Source organism: Chiloscyllium punctatum, chromosome 10 (genome assembly GCF_047496795.1).
Source record: "Chiloscyllium punctatum isolate Juve2018m chromosome 10, sChiPun1.3, whole genome shotgun sequence".
In the NCBI taxonomy this organism is placed as follows: Eukaryota; Metazoa; Chordata; class Chondrichthyes; order Orectolobiformes; family Hemiscylliidae; genus Chiloscyllium; species Chiloscyllium punctatum.
Genome location: NC_092748.1, coordinates 70,556,325 through 70,575,318, shown reverse-complemented (window position 1 = coordinate 70,575,318; position 18,994 = coordinate 70,556,325). Strand labels below are relative to the sequence as shown.

General features: G+C 38.8%; 1 protein-coding gene across 2 annotated transcripts in view; it reads left to right on the top strand.

Moving 5' to 3' along the window:
* Window positions 1-18,994, top strand: part of ifih1 (interferon induced with helicase C domain 1) — a 120,522-nt gene that overhangs the window by 9,484 nt on the left and 92,044 nt on the right. For both annotated transcript variants that reach the window (XM_072579469.1, XM_072579470.1), the window contains 2 exons: window positions 7,237-7,414; window positions 12,762-12,992. In XM_072579469.1, the coding sequence (XP_072435570.1) occupies window positions 7,237-7,414; window positions 12,762-12,992 (409 nt within the window). The remainder of the gene's footprint in view (window positions 1-7,236; window positions 7,415-12,761; window positions 12,993-18,994) is intronic.

The following is an 18,994-nucleotide window of genomic DNA, read 5'->3' as shown; positions in this document are numbered from 1 at the left end:
ACAAACAGCGATACTTGGAAAACGAAGGTACTGATTGTACTACAGCTCCATTTTCTAGGATACAAGCCAAGTCAGATCAGTATGTGTCATTCAAGTTTTCCTGATTTTTCATTTTGGGAGATGCCTGAAGTATGACTTTCAGCCAAATATTGTGCAGACGTCCTGTTTAATACTCCTTGGTGTGTTCAATGGCTGCCAGACCACTGTGCTCTGTGGGGATACATTCCCCACTGTCTCTTCAGGTGACATTGCTAGGAAACCCCACCATCCAGGAAATCCTGCCCTTAAATGATTGTGATTAATTAAGGAAGTTCAGCAGTGACTTTTAAGAGAAGAAATAGAGAGCAGTATTGAATGATTATTTGAGACCGGGGAATATTTAGCAAGGAATACAGTGTTCGCCAGGAGTCACTATTTGAGGATCTATGGGAATACTAATGATAGTGATCAAAAAGAGATAGACAGGCTGCTGAAAAGGATGTAAGATGTAATAAATCCAAAATCATGTTTTTCTTTCCTGGTTTCTATTGTGTTAATGTTGCTGCTTTGCTTTGTTTCTGCTCTTTTATTATTATCTAACTATTTCCTGCTCTTTTTTTTTGCGCCTTCTACATTTGCTTCTGTTGCTGTCTTCTTACCTTTTTTGGAGGGAATTGGGAGATGTGTAAGGAAGCCACCAATTCTGGCAGTCTGTATTTTGAGTGGGATGTAGGAGCAAAGTATTGTCACCAGCATCTCCAGCCCACCCAAACATGCACTTGCCCTCACAGTTTCACTTCCATTATCTTTATCATTTCACATTAGTTGATGAGGGCTACAGATGAAGTGGGACAGTTTAATAGATAAATAAGCATTGACGGACCTCCTCTTTCATATGTATCAGAAATTTACCAGAGCCACAAAGCATAAATAACACAAAAGTAGCCACAGTTAGCCTCTACCATGAATAAAACATGTAGCCGCTGTGCTCACACCATGAATAACTCATACACTCCCACAGCACACGCATCAAAATCAAATACATATGTGAGCACAGTGCACCCCTCATGATGAATAAACCATTAACTGCAAGACAGCTCTTTACCATGAATAACATACATTGGACTATAACGATCCATTCATTTCTTGACCTTGATGTTACACTCAAGATTGCCAGCCAGTTCACATGTTGCATTTTAGCAATCTTTACCCACAGAGTAGTGTGGTTAGGGCTAGTATCATTCACTGTGGTCCCCAAGGAAATTACCACATTGACCTCACCTTGCCAATTCTAGATCTGGTTAGAAGATCCTGTAGGAATTCAAGAAGAACTTCTTTACTTGGAGTGCTGAAAAGGTGGATTTCACATAGTTTAATGTATGGAGAAGCTAGAGAGAACATCATAGGAGGATGAGCTAATAGGTAGAAAAGAAGTAATGTTAGGGAAGGCTTGCATGGTATATAAATATCGACATAGACTAGAGCAGCTAAATGGAAATCTGCTGCTCGAAATCTATGTAAAATATTTACTGATTCATCAATTTATGTAACTGTAACAGTCTAAACCAATAAGTGATGGCAATGTAATGCTAATAGTAATGGCACTGGACTAGCAATTCAGTTAAACCCAGATTAATACTCTGGGAGATGAGTTCAAATTCCACTATGGTAACTGGTCGAATTTAAATTCAGAAAGTAAATCTGGAATTGAAAACTAATCTCACAGTGACCATAATGCTGTCATCAATTATTGCAAAGACCCTTTTGGTTCGCACTATCTTTCTGAAGGGAAACATCTGGACTGGTCTAAATGTGAGTACACATCCACAACAATGACTCTTAACTTAGCTTTGAAATGACTTAGCAGGCAAGTAGGTGTCAAATACTGGTCTCACTAATGATATTTCCATCTCATGAAAACATAAAGAAATCTCTGGGTTGATTCCTGCAAGTACAGCTTGCCACTGATTGTACATATGTAGCAATCCAAGACCACTGAATGAAACTGAAGGCTTTATCAACATATGATTTATTCTATCAATGTAGAGCTGGTAAGAAAGGGTCTTGCATTTATGCAGCAGATTCCTTCGGAACTGTTGTGGTGTTTTTATACAGCAGCAGAAAGAAAGGCTTGTATTTTCCAAAGTATCATTGATGACCACAGGACAGCCCAAAGTGCTTTGCAGTCTCTGAAGTACTTTTGTGAAGTTCAGTCAATATTTGAAGTGTGACCATTCGTCTGATTTTCACACTACAAGCTCCTGCAAACAATCTATGTGATAATGAGCAGAAAATCTGCTTTTAATGATATCGACTGAGGGGTAAACATTGGTCAGCACAACAAGGAGAACTCCTCTGCTCTGAAATAAAATCAGAAAGTGTTGGAGAAAGTCAGCAAATCTGGCAGCATCTGTGGAGAGAGTTCTAGAGCACTTAGGTCCACATGACTTCGGAATAGTGTCATGGATTATTTTACATCGAGCTTAGCAGGGCATCAGTTTAGCATTTTATCTAAACGAGATCCCAAAACAAAAGTTACGAGTATGAGATTGGTACATCTTCTATGCTTTGACACATGGTTCTTAACTCAAAATGCACTCACGGTGAACGTTAACCAAATAAACGTAATGCACGTAATCAGGCTGCACTTCCTAAAATCATTTTTTGGTGTTACAACTAACATCACCTAAAAGAGAGGCTGAGACCTTCAAATAAAAATGTTAGTGCAAGCATTCCAAAGGCTACAAAAGAAAATTAAATGTATACTTCAATTTGATAGTTTTGCTGTAATATGGTAATATTATAGCATAAATTTCTGTGATGGAATAAATATCTTGTGGATCAAATATTTTCAATGTGTTTGAGTGATCTCAGGAAAAGATAGTACAGTGTCACCAAGTGGTCAAGTTCTGCAATTACATCAGGACTCATAATTATAAAGTTTTCATGATGAATTCGGACATACTGATACACTTTTTGAAGGGAAACATCTTGACAAAATGTGATAGTTGGAAGTAGGAAATGGACACAGACATGAAGAGCCTAGCGATCCAGTCCACAGTGACTGAGAGCAATGTATCTCATGGAATGTTACAGTCTTCACCTCATTAGTTTTGTAACCAGGATGTTTTCTCAGAGAATCGTGCTGCTGAAGAGGCAGAAATGTTCACCATTGCCAGAACCTTCTTGCATATGTGTTGAAGATGTCATATTCAAGTGCAGCCTGATTACGTGCATTGTACTTAATTTTCAAAATTCTGGTCTGTTCAATTGAGATTTTCCTTAGTCGTCAACAGATTTTAGGTCGTTACGTGTTTCAAAACTATTTGAAGAAAACCTAGGAAGGCTATTCCAAAAGCTTGCACACCACTTCAATTGTGACAAGTCAACAACTGGCACTGACGCTGTCCTGCAGGATTTTTCTCATCAAGAGGAAAAGAAAGTTCCTGCTTCAGGACAGTGATCTGGAGGTGCTGGTAGTTGGAGAGGGCAGTCCAATACCTGCGGATTACCATCGAAGGTCGTGCCATCACACCAACCAGCCTCGGCCCAAATGACCATTTGGACCAGTACATGCCCTGGGTGAAGCAGAATGTCAAGCAGTGCAGAAATAATGTTAATGATCTGCCTTCTGCAAGGGTGTGTGCAACAATCTTCTTTATGACACCTCACAATTTCAGGGCTACTTCTGGCACTGCACACCTCTCACCCAGACACATGGACTACTACCATCACTATTACATGAATAGTGTTGATTCAGTGGCTCTCACATCCCTCATCTTCCCAAACTACTAAGCCTTCCTTTCCTCTTTTGCTTCTTTACCTCACTTACTGGTGACAGCCCATCACCTCGACTTCTCCAGTATCATCACTAATTGCTCTTCAATCCACTTCCGTTGTACTTGGTCCAACTCTTTCACTGCAGGAAATGTTAGCCTACAACCAGGTCAAGAAGGGGAGGCCTCAATATCCAACCAACCCAGTAAGAACCATTTTCCAATGCTGTACTGTTCTCCCATTACGAGCAGTGCAAATTCATTTTCAGTCTGCATAGCCTTAATCCCCCTTAAACAGCTGCTTCTTTTTCTTCTTTCACGGAGGCACTGGCAACACACATCCAATTCCCACCCAAAAGAGACCAATATCAGAGATTCTTAACTCTGCCTCCACCTTGGCGGAGGAAGACACTGAACCCTTACAGGATGCACAGGCAAGGCTTTCACCTACACTTCTGCCAGCTCAGAGACCTTTACCCCTGTATCTAGAATAGACTTGTGAACAAAACTCTGGGGAGCACACTACTAACATGGTCAAGGAAGAAAAACCCCAGATCTCTGACATATGTAGGACTGCCAGAGACCAGGCACCAGCTCGTACCATGGTCTTAGGCATTAATGATGTTGTCAAAATGCACAGACAGGCACAGGAGCAACAGGTGCGTTTGCCAGAAGTTTGTCATTGATGAAGGATGAAGGAGTCTACCATTGAAAACCAGATCGAGCACACTCAGTGTCTGTAGGTTATGCGCAGAGGTCTGCACTCTATCACTGTAGTCATGGACGCTCAGCCTCAATGGCAAATGGATCTTTATCTCACTCCAGGTCTAGCTTCTTTTCAGGGAGACAGAGTGGTGCCAGCAGGCACTCATAAAGGGGAACTGCCACACACACATGATCACCCTTCTTGGGACACTGCAGGGGCACCCAGCCCCTGCTTTTGCCACAAAGGTCCCCATTTGTAATTGATACAAACTGCAGACCTAAAATCTTTCAGGACAGCTGTGACCTTGACATCGACCAGGAATAGTTTGCCACCCTTTCCCTCTGAGTTCAGTTCCTACTCCTCGAAAAACCCCTCGGTAATGATAAGCCAAGAGATCCTTATCCAGCAACTACACTGTCTTCTAGACAACTGGAGAGAAAGACAGCGAGGCATCCTGATTTGGGTTCTCATCATTGCCCTCTGCCTCCTTGGTAGATCATCTCCAGCTGCTGCACCCTCTGGTGGCTGTACATGGGACAGCTGTTCTTGTTGATGCTGTTGTAATTACTATCGTCCCCTCCATTATCATGCAAGATGCACCAAGGCCACAAAGACTCAAGCCACAGCATTTTTCATGTCAGAAGCATGAGCAGCTAATCTGTGTTGAATGTTAGGAAGATAACACAATTTTATTGAAGGATCTCCTGAGCCCTCACATCCATCACAATGAAGCTTACTCAGTGTGGCATGGAAGCTTTGAAAGGAGCTAATAATAATGGCTCAGTAAGGAGCTCTGAGGTGTGTCATTCTTATCCAAACATGCAATAAGCAACCAATATGGGGGAGTAAAATTCTATAGATAAGCCACCACAATTATCCAACCCTCCAAGGAATGGCTCTATTCTGCATCACAGACCATGCTGTTACATACTTACAGCTCAGTGTACAAATGTGGCAGCTGCTAAATATCTATGGAATATGATTGTGAAATGAAAACCGCAGGAACTGCTTTAACTGCCTTCATCTGATTACATTTGCTTCACTGACATGACAAGGAAGCAATTAGTGCATAAAATATAATAGTGATGATTGTTTGGCCATAAGTCTTATTGAGAATTCTTGGACTATGTCCGAGAGTGCCCTACCAGTGAAGTGCAGATTGAAGCCAGATGGATGCAATTGCAGAATCAGTGAAGTCCCAATTACTGCATTTACCTCTAGCAGGACCTCACATTCCTTAAAAAAAAGACAATAACTTACTCTACCCACATTGCCCGTTGTGTCAGCAATTTTGTATCAGTGATTGCACGTTTGGCATTCCAACAAACCATGGCGAGGTTCAAACTTTATATCCAAGTCAGTGACTTGCAAGCCTTCTGTGACACATGAACTTTCCCCATTCTGCATGCTTCCCTTGTGTTGTTGTCACTGTGGCCCCTATGACTTTTCAGCCCCTGCCATTTCTGTTAAACCCCTTGATTGACTGTGATTATACCCTCTAGCTCTCTGTAGACACCTGCCATCTCGCCATTGATTACTCCCTTTGATTTTCATTTTCTTGGACCACATGAAGTGTTGTGAGAAAACTACTGGTACATGCTGCAGATGTGCCATTGTTATAGCATAGAGCTGTGCAGCACAATGGCCACTCCTTGACTGCTCACTGTTTCTCAGCATAACCAATTGCCTGCCACTCACCCTGTGCTATAAAGCAATGCCAGCCACAGAAGCTGGCAGCCTGCATCAGAGAATAGAAGATTCTGTTCGTTTTAAAAAAAAAGCAATGCAAGCCTCAAAGACTGATATCCTGTAACTAAATACTAACACTTCTGTGTGCTAAAAAGAAATGTGAAGTAGGTAGATGCTGACAGCCTCCCACTAACAGAAAAGTGAGTAGGAAAGCTAAGAAAACAAGCTAAAAGCCATAACATCCACCCTGATGCAGATATATGAAAAGTATATGTGTTTCTCAATACAAAGAAACCTGGAAATAGCATGCAACTCATAGTTGTACCTGAGGTCCAAATTAAAGTGTTGAAGGGTTGAAGTAGTGTGTGAATTGGTGCAACAGCAAGCATGGTGATGGAGTGAGGTTCATGGTTTACCACTTCCAACTTGTGTGGACAGAAGTTCAAGGTGGATGGTAACCTGGGACACTGTTCAGAAGAAGGAGTTGGTTAATGTCATGACTGCCTTTAGTGAGCTACAGCCAGCAGGTACCTAATCTGATTTACATGTCACGGAAGGAAGAGAGAAGAAGACAACTGGAAGATAAGTTGGTACTTTAATGAGATGCAAATACATGGTAACAAGGCCATCATCACACCACGGTACAATCTTGAAGTTGCCATTTCAAGCTTGAGAGAAAACTAGTACATTTTTTTTCTCTGTCGTGATTCTGGTTATTTCATTTTGCCAAATGTTTCCATCCTTTATGCTATTGCTCATGCCACACCAAGGAGGAGATATTCTGTCCAATAATTATGCAGTTGGCCTAGTTCAGTTGATTCAAACGTTTTCTAGGAATTTGACCATGTGATCCTTGTTGGTTTGTCAGAATAGTGTCAGATGAGACCTGTTTTCTTAAATGCCTTTGGACATGACATTAAATTTTACCTCCCCTGCTCTAGGAAAATGATAAAGATTTAGTGGTATGATTCATGCTATTAGCAATCATTCAATTAATATCACCAAAGAATCTGAATAAAAAATGTAAATGTAAACTGATATATACTGTGACAACCTTTTTAATTCTAATCTAAACTTGTCTTTCAGATTATAAGTGAAACTAAACAAAATGGAAACAGAGCAGGAGCCCGGAAATTATTGAGCAGATTAATTATGAAACCTCCTGGTTGGTTCTCCACATTTTTGGGGATACTACACAAGACTGGACATGGGGATCTTGCAAACTTATTAGCTGGCAGTGATAATAGCTTATCTGAAACAGAAGGTAAATTCTGAACTGTTAATGTTGATGCTAATGTTTCTGAATTTAAAGGTGCTTCTATGTCCAGTATTGTCTTAAAGATGAGACAAATAATAGATGACTACATTTTTTACAAATGTTAAGTCCGTGCTGAGAGTTGTTATACAAAGTTATGGATTTGCATAGACAAATAACTTACAGATTTTAGATAGGTAAGTGAAGATCACTATGATAATCCATTTTGTTGGGAAAATGAGAAGTAGGTTAAATACATTTCGATGAACAACATCAGAAAATAAACTTATACTCTTGTAGTAAATCTCTGCCAGTCATCAAATAAAATAGCAATTTTAAAAACTCAAAGTTGTGAAGAAGAGTTATATTAAACTTGAAATATTAACTTGGTCTCTCTCTTCACAGAATCTGCCAGAGCTACTAAGTTTCTCTAGCATCCTGTATGTTTGTAATAAATAAAACTGCTTGAACAGACACAGTATTAATATATTTTCAATTTGTCATGGTAAAACTACAGACATTTATAATACAGAAAGACGCTATTAGAAACATGGCATCTTTTATTTAATTTATTCTTTCATTAAATGTGGGCTTCAATAGCAGGACATTGCCAATCCCTAAGTACCCTTAAGCAGACTGGTTTGCTGGGCCGTTTCAGAGGGCAGTTAAGAATAAGCCATTTTGCTGTGGGCTGGGAGATGAGGATGGCAGGTTTACTTTCTTGTATGAAGTAGGATTTTCTAATAATCAATGTTATTTGCAAAGTTAACCATCACTGAGACCAAGTTAATAGTCCAGATTAATGAAGTGAATTCAAATTCTAGCATCTATCAAGGTAGGATTTCAAGCTGTGGTCCTAGAACATTAGCCTAATCCATTGAAGTTCCACATTAGCATCATCTCACTATTAGCTCTGTTTTGATTTTTTGCTTAAGCAGTTTGAAACTATCCTGATTGGCTTGATTTCCTTCATTGGATTGAATTTAATGGTGATGATAGGTATGGCCTAATAGGTGCAATACCTGATGTACTCCAGTGCCTCTGGTCCATAGATCTTATAGATGTCTCAAAAAGAACTTTAGAAAGGGTATGTAGTATAAAAGTGAAACATCATGAACACCTTCACCCCATCGGCGATGGGTGGCCATAATACCCCATTGGCCTAAACAACTCCTCCAATTTTGAATATAGCTCTATCATCACCTGCCTGGTCAGATGCAGGTTTCAGAGTGACCGGTGCTCTGAAGTTTCATGAAGTTAAACCTCTGCACTTAAACCTTTCAGATGGCTATTGTGTTCTGTGACTATTATTCTACATTTGTGGTCCAATACACCCTCCTCATGCATATCACCTTGTACCATAATGAGGCTGGTCCTTCTCTCATTGTTGCCCCTACAATCAATGTGACTGAACTGATCTATCACTTTCCCTCTCATTTAAGCATTCTGGTCCTCAGTGGAAGGGTCAAATACAGGATGTAAAGACAGCATAGAGAATACCAGCCTTCATGGGAGACATTGGTTCAATATGATTTCAAATGATGCAGCCTCCCTGTCCCAACTTTCCGTTCCTTTGTTGAACCTAACCTCAGCCGACATATGGGCAATGCAGTTATCCTCAATGATGGCCACTTCCCATCTCCACTCATCCGTTTAATATACTGACATTTCCTGATATCAAGTGTAGCCCTGATTGTTGTGATGACAGATCAGAACCCCTAAGTACTTATGGGTATGTTGAATTTTTAATTGCAACATTACTTTTTGAACAAAAGGAAATGTAGCCAAACAACAGATTTACTGACCGTCTTGAGGGAGAGATCCTGGAATGTCACACATGATGAGGTGTCTGGGAAGCTTCAAGCAGATGGACTTGAAAGAGAGAAATGCACAAAAACTAAATTGTAATATCCTGGGAATTATTTCGAATTGTGAATATGATGGGGAGAAATACAGCAGTCAGGGTCAGAGACATGTTTGGTCAACCTTATAGAAGTTAAGAGATCATGAGGGGTATAGACAGAGTTATTCATAGTTGTCTTTCCCCTCGGATGGGGGACTTAAAGACCAGGAGGCACACTATTAAGGTGAGAGGAGATAGATTTTAAAAAAGAAATGAAGGGCACATTTTTTTTACCACAAAGGGTTGTTAGTGTGTGGAATGAACTTCCCGAGGAAGTGGTGGATGTGAGTACAATTACAATGTTTAAAAGACATTTGGATAAGTACATAAATAGGAAAAGTTTGGAGGGATATGGGCCAGGAGGAGGCAGGTGTATAGCTTGGGATTATTGTTGTCATGGACTGGTTGGATCAAAGGGTCTGTTTCCGTGCTGTAGGACTCTATAAGCATAGTGGCTGAGTGATTAGCATTGCTGCCTCACAGGACCAGGGACCCAGGTTCGATTTCAGCCTCATGTGATTGCCTATGTGGAGTTCGCACATTCTCTCCGTGCCAGTGTGGCTTTCCTCCAGGTGGTCCAGTTTCCTCCCACAGTCCAAAGATCTGCAGGTTACGTGAATTGGCCATGCTAAATTGTCCGTAATGTTCAGACATGTGTAGGGTTGGTGCATTAGTCAGAGGAAATGTAGAGTAATAGGGTCAGGGGATGAGTCTGGGTGGGGTACTCTTTGGAGGGTTAGTGTGGACTTGTTGGGCCAAATGGCCTGTTTCCACACTGTAGGGATTTTATGACTCTTGTTTATGCAAGAAAGCTGGGTTAAATGACTCCTTTTAAAATAAAAACTCACTTGATCTATGAGAAAGGCAAATACAATTTGTAAATCAACCTCATTGCAACCAGTTGAGGATGAAGTGGGGTGGGGGTGTTGTTGAAGGTGAATGAAGAAAAGCAATCAGTTCATTCCTCACAGGGGCTTTAGAATTAGGAGTATGCTGCATGGAACTGTAATAAATTGGTAAACCTTTCCTAGGACCTGGTCATAATACTGGCATTCCAGGGAACCCTGCTGTCCTATTCATTCCTAATCCTACTGCACGACACCATTGCAAAATTTGATATCTGTTACTGGTGTTTTCCTGGTTCAGATTTGAAATTGGGGCTGAGAGGTTCCCTATTCCTGCTCTGCTATTTCAATGTCTTCTCACTGCTCTGTTCACCCAGCCTGCAATAACATAGGGATCATTTCAGGTTAAAGTGAAAGCAGTAATTTGGGATAGTATTTTTTTCTTGCTGTAGAAATTGCTTCAGTTTCCCTCCAGAGTGTGAGTCTATTCATCTAAAACAAGCCATGAGTTGATCTATTGAACCTTAGTCTCATTAATCTGTCCAGTGTATTTCATTTTCTAAGTCTGGAATAATTGGTAAAACTCAAATAAAAATGGAGCCAACAGACAGAACACAAGAAGTTCAACACTGCATTTTTTTTACAATACCAAATGTAAAGCAAGCCACCATAAGAGATTGTTGAAAACATGCATATTTACTTTTGATTAGCTGCTGATTGTGTCAATTGAGGTTCGACCATTTGATGGAAGATTGACTTCTTTCTCTACAATTGGCAGTTGTAAATTTGCTGTTAGCTTAAATAACAGTGATAACTAGGAGTTTCTGTTTGCTGTTGCTGATTGTGGGTGGAAGATGAACAATGTCAATTTTTTTTGTAATTTTTGAATAACAGGTACAATATTTCTAATCTGATGTGATAATTAGTCTTTTAAAATATTGATTAAAATACTTTAGAGAATTCATAAATTGTATCCATTCACTTACACTAATTTATTTTGCAAATGAGAATTTTGGGACTGTCTACACGTTTTCTTGATACATCCAGTAAAAACAGTAAGTGATCTAAAGAAGTTTTGAATAGTGATTAGTAGGATTATTGTAAAACCGTTATTGTGAAATATAATACATCTTTAGAAAACTGTAAAAATACTTTTTATTATATACAACTTACTGATTTTATTACAAAATTTGCAATACTCTGGAGTATTTCTTTTAGTAAGCCTGATTGTTTCTGCACAAAATGTTCCCAAATTGAGGGTATGAAGCATGGATGATGCTGTCAATACTAAGCTTAATCGGTGCTGTCATTTTACTGAACACCACTGACCATTCTCAATGGAAATAGAATACTCTAAAATGAGAAAATGATGGAACAACATTTTGCTTATATGAAGCTAAAAAGTCTCGCTTTCCAAATGCCAGAGGTCCTTTTCTTTCTTTAAAAATAATAAATTTTGTAACCTACAATGTAATGACTTAATCATGGTGAATGTTTTATCTGTCAGGAAAAAACATGTTTCTGAGGTGAAAGTAAGATGTAGACATGTTCTTATTGAATGTTGGTGTATTTAAATGATAAAAGCAAAAAGCCACAATAAATTATGGGGCACTTTCTTCTTTTCATAGATGAAGTTGTAAGGTCATGGACTTTAAGGTACTCGATTTGGTAATATTTAGTTATGATCTTTTCTAAAGTATGTGGTAGTAAATGTTTTCATTCTGCAATTGCAACTGTCTTTGAGTTAACCCTTTTTACACATGACATTGTGCATGTATTACACTACTTTGTAAAGCAGTTGAAATGGCTACGTTCTGATTCTTATCAATTTTCAATTCTTGATAACAGTGAAGCATTGTTCCACTTAAATATTGCACTAATGATTGCCACAAAGCTTTTTGTCCTCCTGATACACTCAATTCAATCTTGCTGAAGTAGTCAGCTGGTGCAATGAGGTGTTGTGTTTGTTCTGGGTACAGGAAACCTCTGGGTTGTGAACTGGTTCTGTTCTTGAGTCCATTCACAAGTCTGTTTCTACTTAAGTCTGAATACAATGCAGGGCAATATAAAATGCTGCTCATGATTACAGGAAATGTTTGTATGTCAGATCTTTAAAATTATACCCTGTATGGGATCATGGTCATAGGTGAAGGATTCGTAAGTCAGATGTCTGTAAATTGGAGACAATTTGATACAAATTAGTGGACAATTCGGGAGATATTTTATTTCGATGACAAGCAATGAACAATGGTTTTTTCTTCATAAGGTAATGTTGGAGAACTTACTGCCCTTGGGTAGGAGCTGTGGGAACTTTAATGCGCACCTGAACAAGGAGATGGGATATCTACATAACTTCTCATTCAGAGAATTTCACTTTCAGTGACACAGTGCTGTTGAATTGCTGCAGGAATGTTTGTCTAATTTCCATGCTCATGTCCTGCTTTCCTTGAACCCTCAACCTTTGATAGTAGTGCTAACAATTAAGCTATATAAACTTTTAAATGATGTGATGCTGATTGCAGAATCAATTAAAATTGGGTGAAAATAATAAAAATGGATATTAAATAAAACTAGAATACATTATTAAATGAGTGCTTTGGTTTTGCAGAACCAGCAGAAGAAAGTAAAAATGTAGCAGATGAACAATTATCAACTGAAGAGCAGAATAATGTGGATAATGTGAAACCAGACAAGATAGCTGTTGAAAAAAATGAGCAGCCACCAGAGGACTTGTACAGTTGCCCTATTATAGAAGAAGAAAACAATGAAAACAGCAGGAACGGTGATGAAAACAGCATTCTATCTGGGATTTCTGTTTTGGATCTGTCTCGGAATGCAGGTAAAAATTGTGTATCTTAGTGGCTTGATTACATTCAGGATGTGGATGAGATAAAAAGTACTGAAGATGTTTTTCTGTATATGGGATGTACCTGTATATTTGCTCCCTTACCACTTCACCCTTTCTTCCCATTGAAGTTATTATTCTAGACCTCCTTAGATGACTAATTATTATAATTCAAGAGATGAGGCAGGCACCAACAATGGTTACCATATTCAAGTACTGGCCAAGAGGCTCAATGATAAGTTTTTCTTTCTAGTTTCTTCTGGGTCCCAACCTGTAGCAAGACTGAAATGAATAAAATTGAGGGTGAAACAGATCCATCGTTTCGCCTTGTATTTCAGTGTAACAAGTTGCTGTGCCACTTTAGAATTAATATATTTGCATTAATTGATCAAACTCTTTCGAAGCAAGTTTGTCAACTCCAGTTGAGAATTTCTCACAAATGAAAATGCTGATATCACTCACTATATCAGGAAGAGAATTGGAAGGATGAATTTTAGATACTCTAGAACTGGTGGATTGGAGTTGAGGGAGACGTTGAATTTTAAACCTGGACCCAAACACCTCTCCAACACAATCTGCTCTACCTAGCAGAAGTTTCTCGATCTTGGGAAACCTGGAAGTGAAGAGAGGCTAGGACTCTTTGAGGAGAAAGTCCGGTGTCTTTGCTTGTCAACCAGAAGGAGCAGGGGGCATTAACGTCTGACCCTGCAACTCCCTCCTCCATTAAAACCCTCCACCCCCCCACCCCCCCCCCCCATAAAAAGACATCAGGAGGCTGGGATCAGATCCACTTCCCAACATGAAGCTATCCCTAATGGGCTGTCTTCTGACAGTTGAACCTCTCATGGAGAAAGACCACACACAGTGGAGGTAAAACTCCATAACACAAAAGTCTGAGTTTCCCATCCAAAACTGCCCCCTACCCAATCCCTGTGTAAGTGGATCCTAGCAATTTTGAGCTTGAGTTATCATTTCAGATCAATGACCTTTTAGCAAAGAGATAGTCATCATGTAAAATTTATTTCCTTCATGATTTTCTTTGTCTTATTTTTAGTTTTATACCATGTCAATAATGTTACAATGACTAGACCATTGTCAGGATGGCAGAAATTTCCCATTATGTGACAGTGGCATTTTGAAGCTCTTGTGAATGGGAATATTTTTCTAACTTCTCAGATAAATAACAACAGCAGAGAAAATGTAGTTAAGTATTCAGTTGTTGAAATATTTTCAAATAATTTTCTTCGAAGTCATTCCTTGCAGATTTATAGTACAGTGGAACTATGATACTACATTGTCTTCATAAGCATGGAGCAAAAGGTGATCTGTTAATTTATATTTTTTGAAATCCCTTGTGTTGTTGTAGCCCTCAGACTTGTAACATTTAATGACAGAAGTTTTTACCTGCCGCAACAAAATGTCAAAGCTGATGTGAATTTCAGAATGTCTTTTTACTTTTGAAAGAAATAGATGCCTTGAGACATTCAAAAACACATTATATCTAATGAAATACCTTTGAATTGTAGTTCACTTTTGTAGTGTGGGATCAATTTATGGGCAGTAAGGTTCAGAGCGAGCAACGAAATGACAATTGCCTTTTAGTAATATTTACCTGGAGTTTAACTGTTGACTTTATTCTTTTATTTTCACCTAAAAGGACAATTGAGGAGGCAGTTTAACATTTCGTCTGACAGTGTTACACTCAGTAATTCATGATTTTCAGTCAGCACATTTTATCTGCATTGGAATTTGAACCCACCAAACCTCTGACTGAGAAGTGATATTACCTTTTCCATGCTGAATCTGCAACCTGAATTGAGTGTTTCGTTGTAACATTTCTCAAAGTAATTACCTTAGATCTACACCTCTGCCACTTGCTTCCCTCTCCCCACAACATTTCAACACCTATTAACTCCAATGTTAGTACTTAAAGTCGAACTAAATGTAGGTGAGTTTTGTAGGCCTGCACAAAACACAAACTTTTATGTTGGTTCTACTGGATTGTTTATAAATGTAAGAAAAGGGTACACAATTTAATATTTTTCAATGCTGGGCATTCAACAAAAATTCTTAGCTTCTCTCACACACCCATGGTTAGATACAGGCAGTGCAAAGACAACCTGTCTCATCCCTTGTCCCCACTATTAACAATTTCTTTTACTTTCTCCGGGGCTGCACGTGGCTCCTTTTCTCTCCCTCTCTTTCATATTCTTTTCTGCCTTTTTTTTGTTCTTGCCCTCCACTATCATTTTTTTCTCTCATGTGCTGGGTTTTCTCTCCTCCCTTGCTTATTTTTATCTCTCAATTTTAAAAAAAAAGCTTTCATGATCTGTTTTAGCACCCAGTATTAACTTCCGACTTCAACAATATTCAAACTGCCATCTATGTAATACCGTGAGGTAGTTGCAGCAAACCTGTGACAATTACCATGTAGGAAACCATTGAAAAAGACTGAGTGGTATAAAATTAGAGGAAAGTATAATTCCACATCTGTAGAAACACAGAATATTATCTGTTGCTTGTAGGAAGCCTGCATTTTATTTACTCTATTATTAAGTTAGTAGGTGGCCTTCTTTACTGCCAGTTTGTCCCATTTCACTTACAAGCCAACTCAGCAGGGAGACAGCTAATGGCTCAGCAAGTTTATAAAATCTTTTGCTTGTTAAGTCAGCAGAGTAGCCACATAGCTTAGGAACATTCCACATTTGAATCCAAGCATCAAGGACCCCCAGTAAAAGACAAGGAAACCAGGAAGAGTTCTTGCTTCTGAAAGCTCACCTGTGACCTCTGTTAAACAGAATGCATGTCAGAAAGGACAAATTCAGGGTGGGCTGTAATGCCAGTCCTTGATGTTGAGAATCCCACATTTCAGTTGAATGAGGAACGAGAAAGCATGGAGTGCCTTTGCAACCACACTGCACCAACGGACCAAAAGGGAAGGGAGGAACAAATCAAGAAAAGTGGAACTTATAAACGATCAGCTAATTGGTTTACAAACCACTCCCAATTTTACATTAATCACAGGGGCAGTATTACAACAGTTTTCATTTAAAAACAGTCATTGTATAAAAATAATTATTATTCCTACAGTTTGTCTATCTGCATTAACAAATATATTATTAAATATATACAGATATATTAATTACCATCATAGAATTGTCAGTTATACCATCCAGGCTTTTATAAAAGTGTCACACTTGCAAATTCACAGCAAATAAAATCATTTGGAATTTTAATAAGTACATTATCATGACATAAATCTGTAAGTCTGGAATTATTTGTGACAAGTTACTTGCATATGCAAATAATTAACTTGTAATAATATTCAATAACCACAATTTTATTTTCATTATGAATTTAATGGCTCAAATAATTTCTTCAGATGATATTTGAAAAGACATTTTTCTCTCACCATTCATTTCATACTTCAGTACATGTTTGCTACATTTGAATGATCCTCCTGCATAGACAGTATTAATTGGTGGTTGCAAGTTTTTTTTGCCAGACTTCAGTTTATTGAACTTCAAAACTCATTTATCAAGCTCCCCTTAAATTTACCTATGGAATAAAACTATTTTGTTTCTTGGTAAACCTCTACCAGATTGCTTCTGACTGTGAATGCTAGCTGTAAAATATAAAGTATTAGCTATCACTCTGTTGCAGAGTGATATATTTCTTTAAATAAGTGTAGATGTAAATGTTATTAGAAGTGGAGGCTTACAGAGGAATATGAAAAAGCTGTCCCGCTACTGACACCCTCAAGGTTTCTGCATGGCTGTTATCTTGCCCTTTAATTAGGCTGAAGTCTTCACCCTCCCAGTGGCAGAGACCCATGGAAGGGCAGATATCTGGCTACGAAATCATTCTGCCTGGCTGTTCAGGTTTCTGTGAGAAAAGTGTGGTGGGTTAGTGGCAGTTTCACAATGACGGGCGTTAGGACCACTTCCAAAAGCACTGGAATCCAGTACTTTATCTCAGTGCCAGGACAGAAACTCAGGGTCATTGCTAATTTTAGTTGTTGAGAGTTAAGGGCATATACACATGCATACGCACACACACGCTGATCACTTCTGATCTTCTGCTAAAGGAAAAGGTGGTATGGCACTGCTTCCTCTGCCGATTAGTTAATGAGTAATTTACTCTTCTTTGGATACATTTACTATCATTTGTGCCAGCCAATTAGTAAATTGTACATTAAGTAAACGACTGATAAATATAAAGTTTATTCCAAAACAGTTCCATTGGCAGAAGGAATTCTCAGCTCAGTTCCCTATTCCAGATTGAAAATGTCAAAGATCACAGTGTCACAGCTGATCCATGCAGCATTTGATGCCTTCAAAATGTGTTATACACTACTATACAAAACACGCACTGTGGAAGATAGCCAAGAGGTTAGCAGCTTTTACTAATGATGTTAGGGCCCCACTAGTAAAATATTAATCTTAATTAAAAGTCAGGATAGTATTAAATGCTGTGCAATTTTTTTAAAATTTTCATCGCAGTGCCAATGTTGTTGAAATGTAATATCTATATTTCAAATGGTGTAATTAATTGGAGTGAAAAGTGACATAATCGGGACAGAATATTGCTCAGTTGTTGGTTCCAAAATCCACAATACCCAATAAATTAAGTCTTTTTAGATTTTAAAAAAATAAAGTATATGTATATTATTCAGTAAAACTATCTGGATGATTCTGAATTTAATTTGAATACATCAAATTATTCTAGCTGTGGACAATATTACGACATTCTAATGTTACTGGTCTTAATTCATAAATGGGTTGACTGAGGAAGGTTAGAGCCAATCGATATTTATAACCAAGTTCAAAAGAAAGAAAATCAGTCTCTTTCACTAGTCCTTGTTTAATGCTTCTGCCAAATTTGCATTTCACCCTACAAAGTGGCTCGAGGCAAAATTTGGTATTTCTGGAAAGACTCAGTGACCTTTATTCTTCTGTCTGGAAGCTAGTTCTGAGCTGATAATGATCTATAATCAGTTTTGAATTGAAATGCTGTTCAAAGGTATTGCTATTCTTTCTAGTAAAACAATGTTCCCTAAGTAACCTGCAATGGAAGGCAAATTATTTATTAAAATCTGTTGAGCACAGCTAAACTGAATGAAACTAATTGATATTAAAGTTTATTGCAAACACATTTCTGCATGGTGAATACTACTTGAGTCAAATAGATAATACAGGCTGAAATTTAGTCTGTGATACTGAGCCTCCCACTAGTTGTAGAACGCATGAGAGTTCTGCACACATCTGGAGATTTCTGTGTTTTGGGTAACCAGACACAATTTAAGTGTAATCAAGCACTTTGCTGGCCAATGTTTGGGCTCCTACACAATCCAGGACTGTGGAGGATGGAAATCCTGGTGCCCAGTACTGGTGGTCATTCAGAAGTTAACAGATTCCCATTGTCAACGGTGCTACTGGGATTGTTTGCTGCTGCTGGGAATGGTTAGAGGCCTTCATTGGGGATCAGAGCAGGATCCTGGAAACAGTGGAGTGGGGCAGAAAGGGGATTGCTGGTGAAGGACGGGGTGATATAGCTGGGTGGTGTGAAAGACCTGAGTGATGCTTAAATCCCAGAGGCCCTTCCCGCCTCCACCCTCCAATAAATTGAGAACAATTTTCCCAGCACAGGTTGGAAAAGGTACTCCTGCCCAATTCTCTTGGTGTGCTCTATTAAATTCCAGCCATGACCTTCCAATGCACACATTGTCCAAAACCTTACTGGCAAAAATTAAATCACTTTAGGAATGAAAGTGGGTCCTGAACTTGTGTAGATGGATATTGGGACCCAAAGGGCAATTTTTACTGCGAGCTGTAATTTAAACGGCTTTGCTGTGACTGCCAATAAATTAAGGATGAAAGCCTGACTTTCAGCGCTTCTAGTCTAATCATAGAACTGGCACCATGGACAGCATCATCAAATTCTACTGCTAGGGTTGTCACACTGACCTCATCATGAAAAACAAGATGAACTGGTAT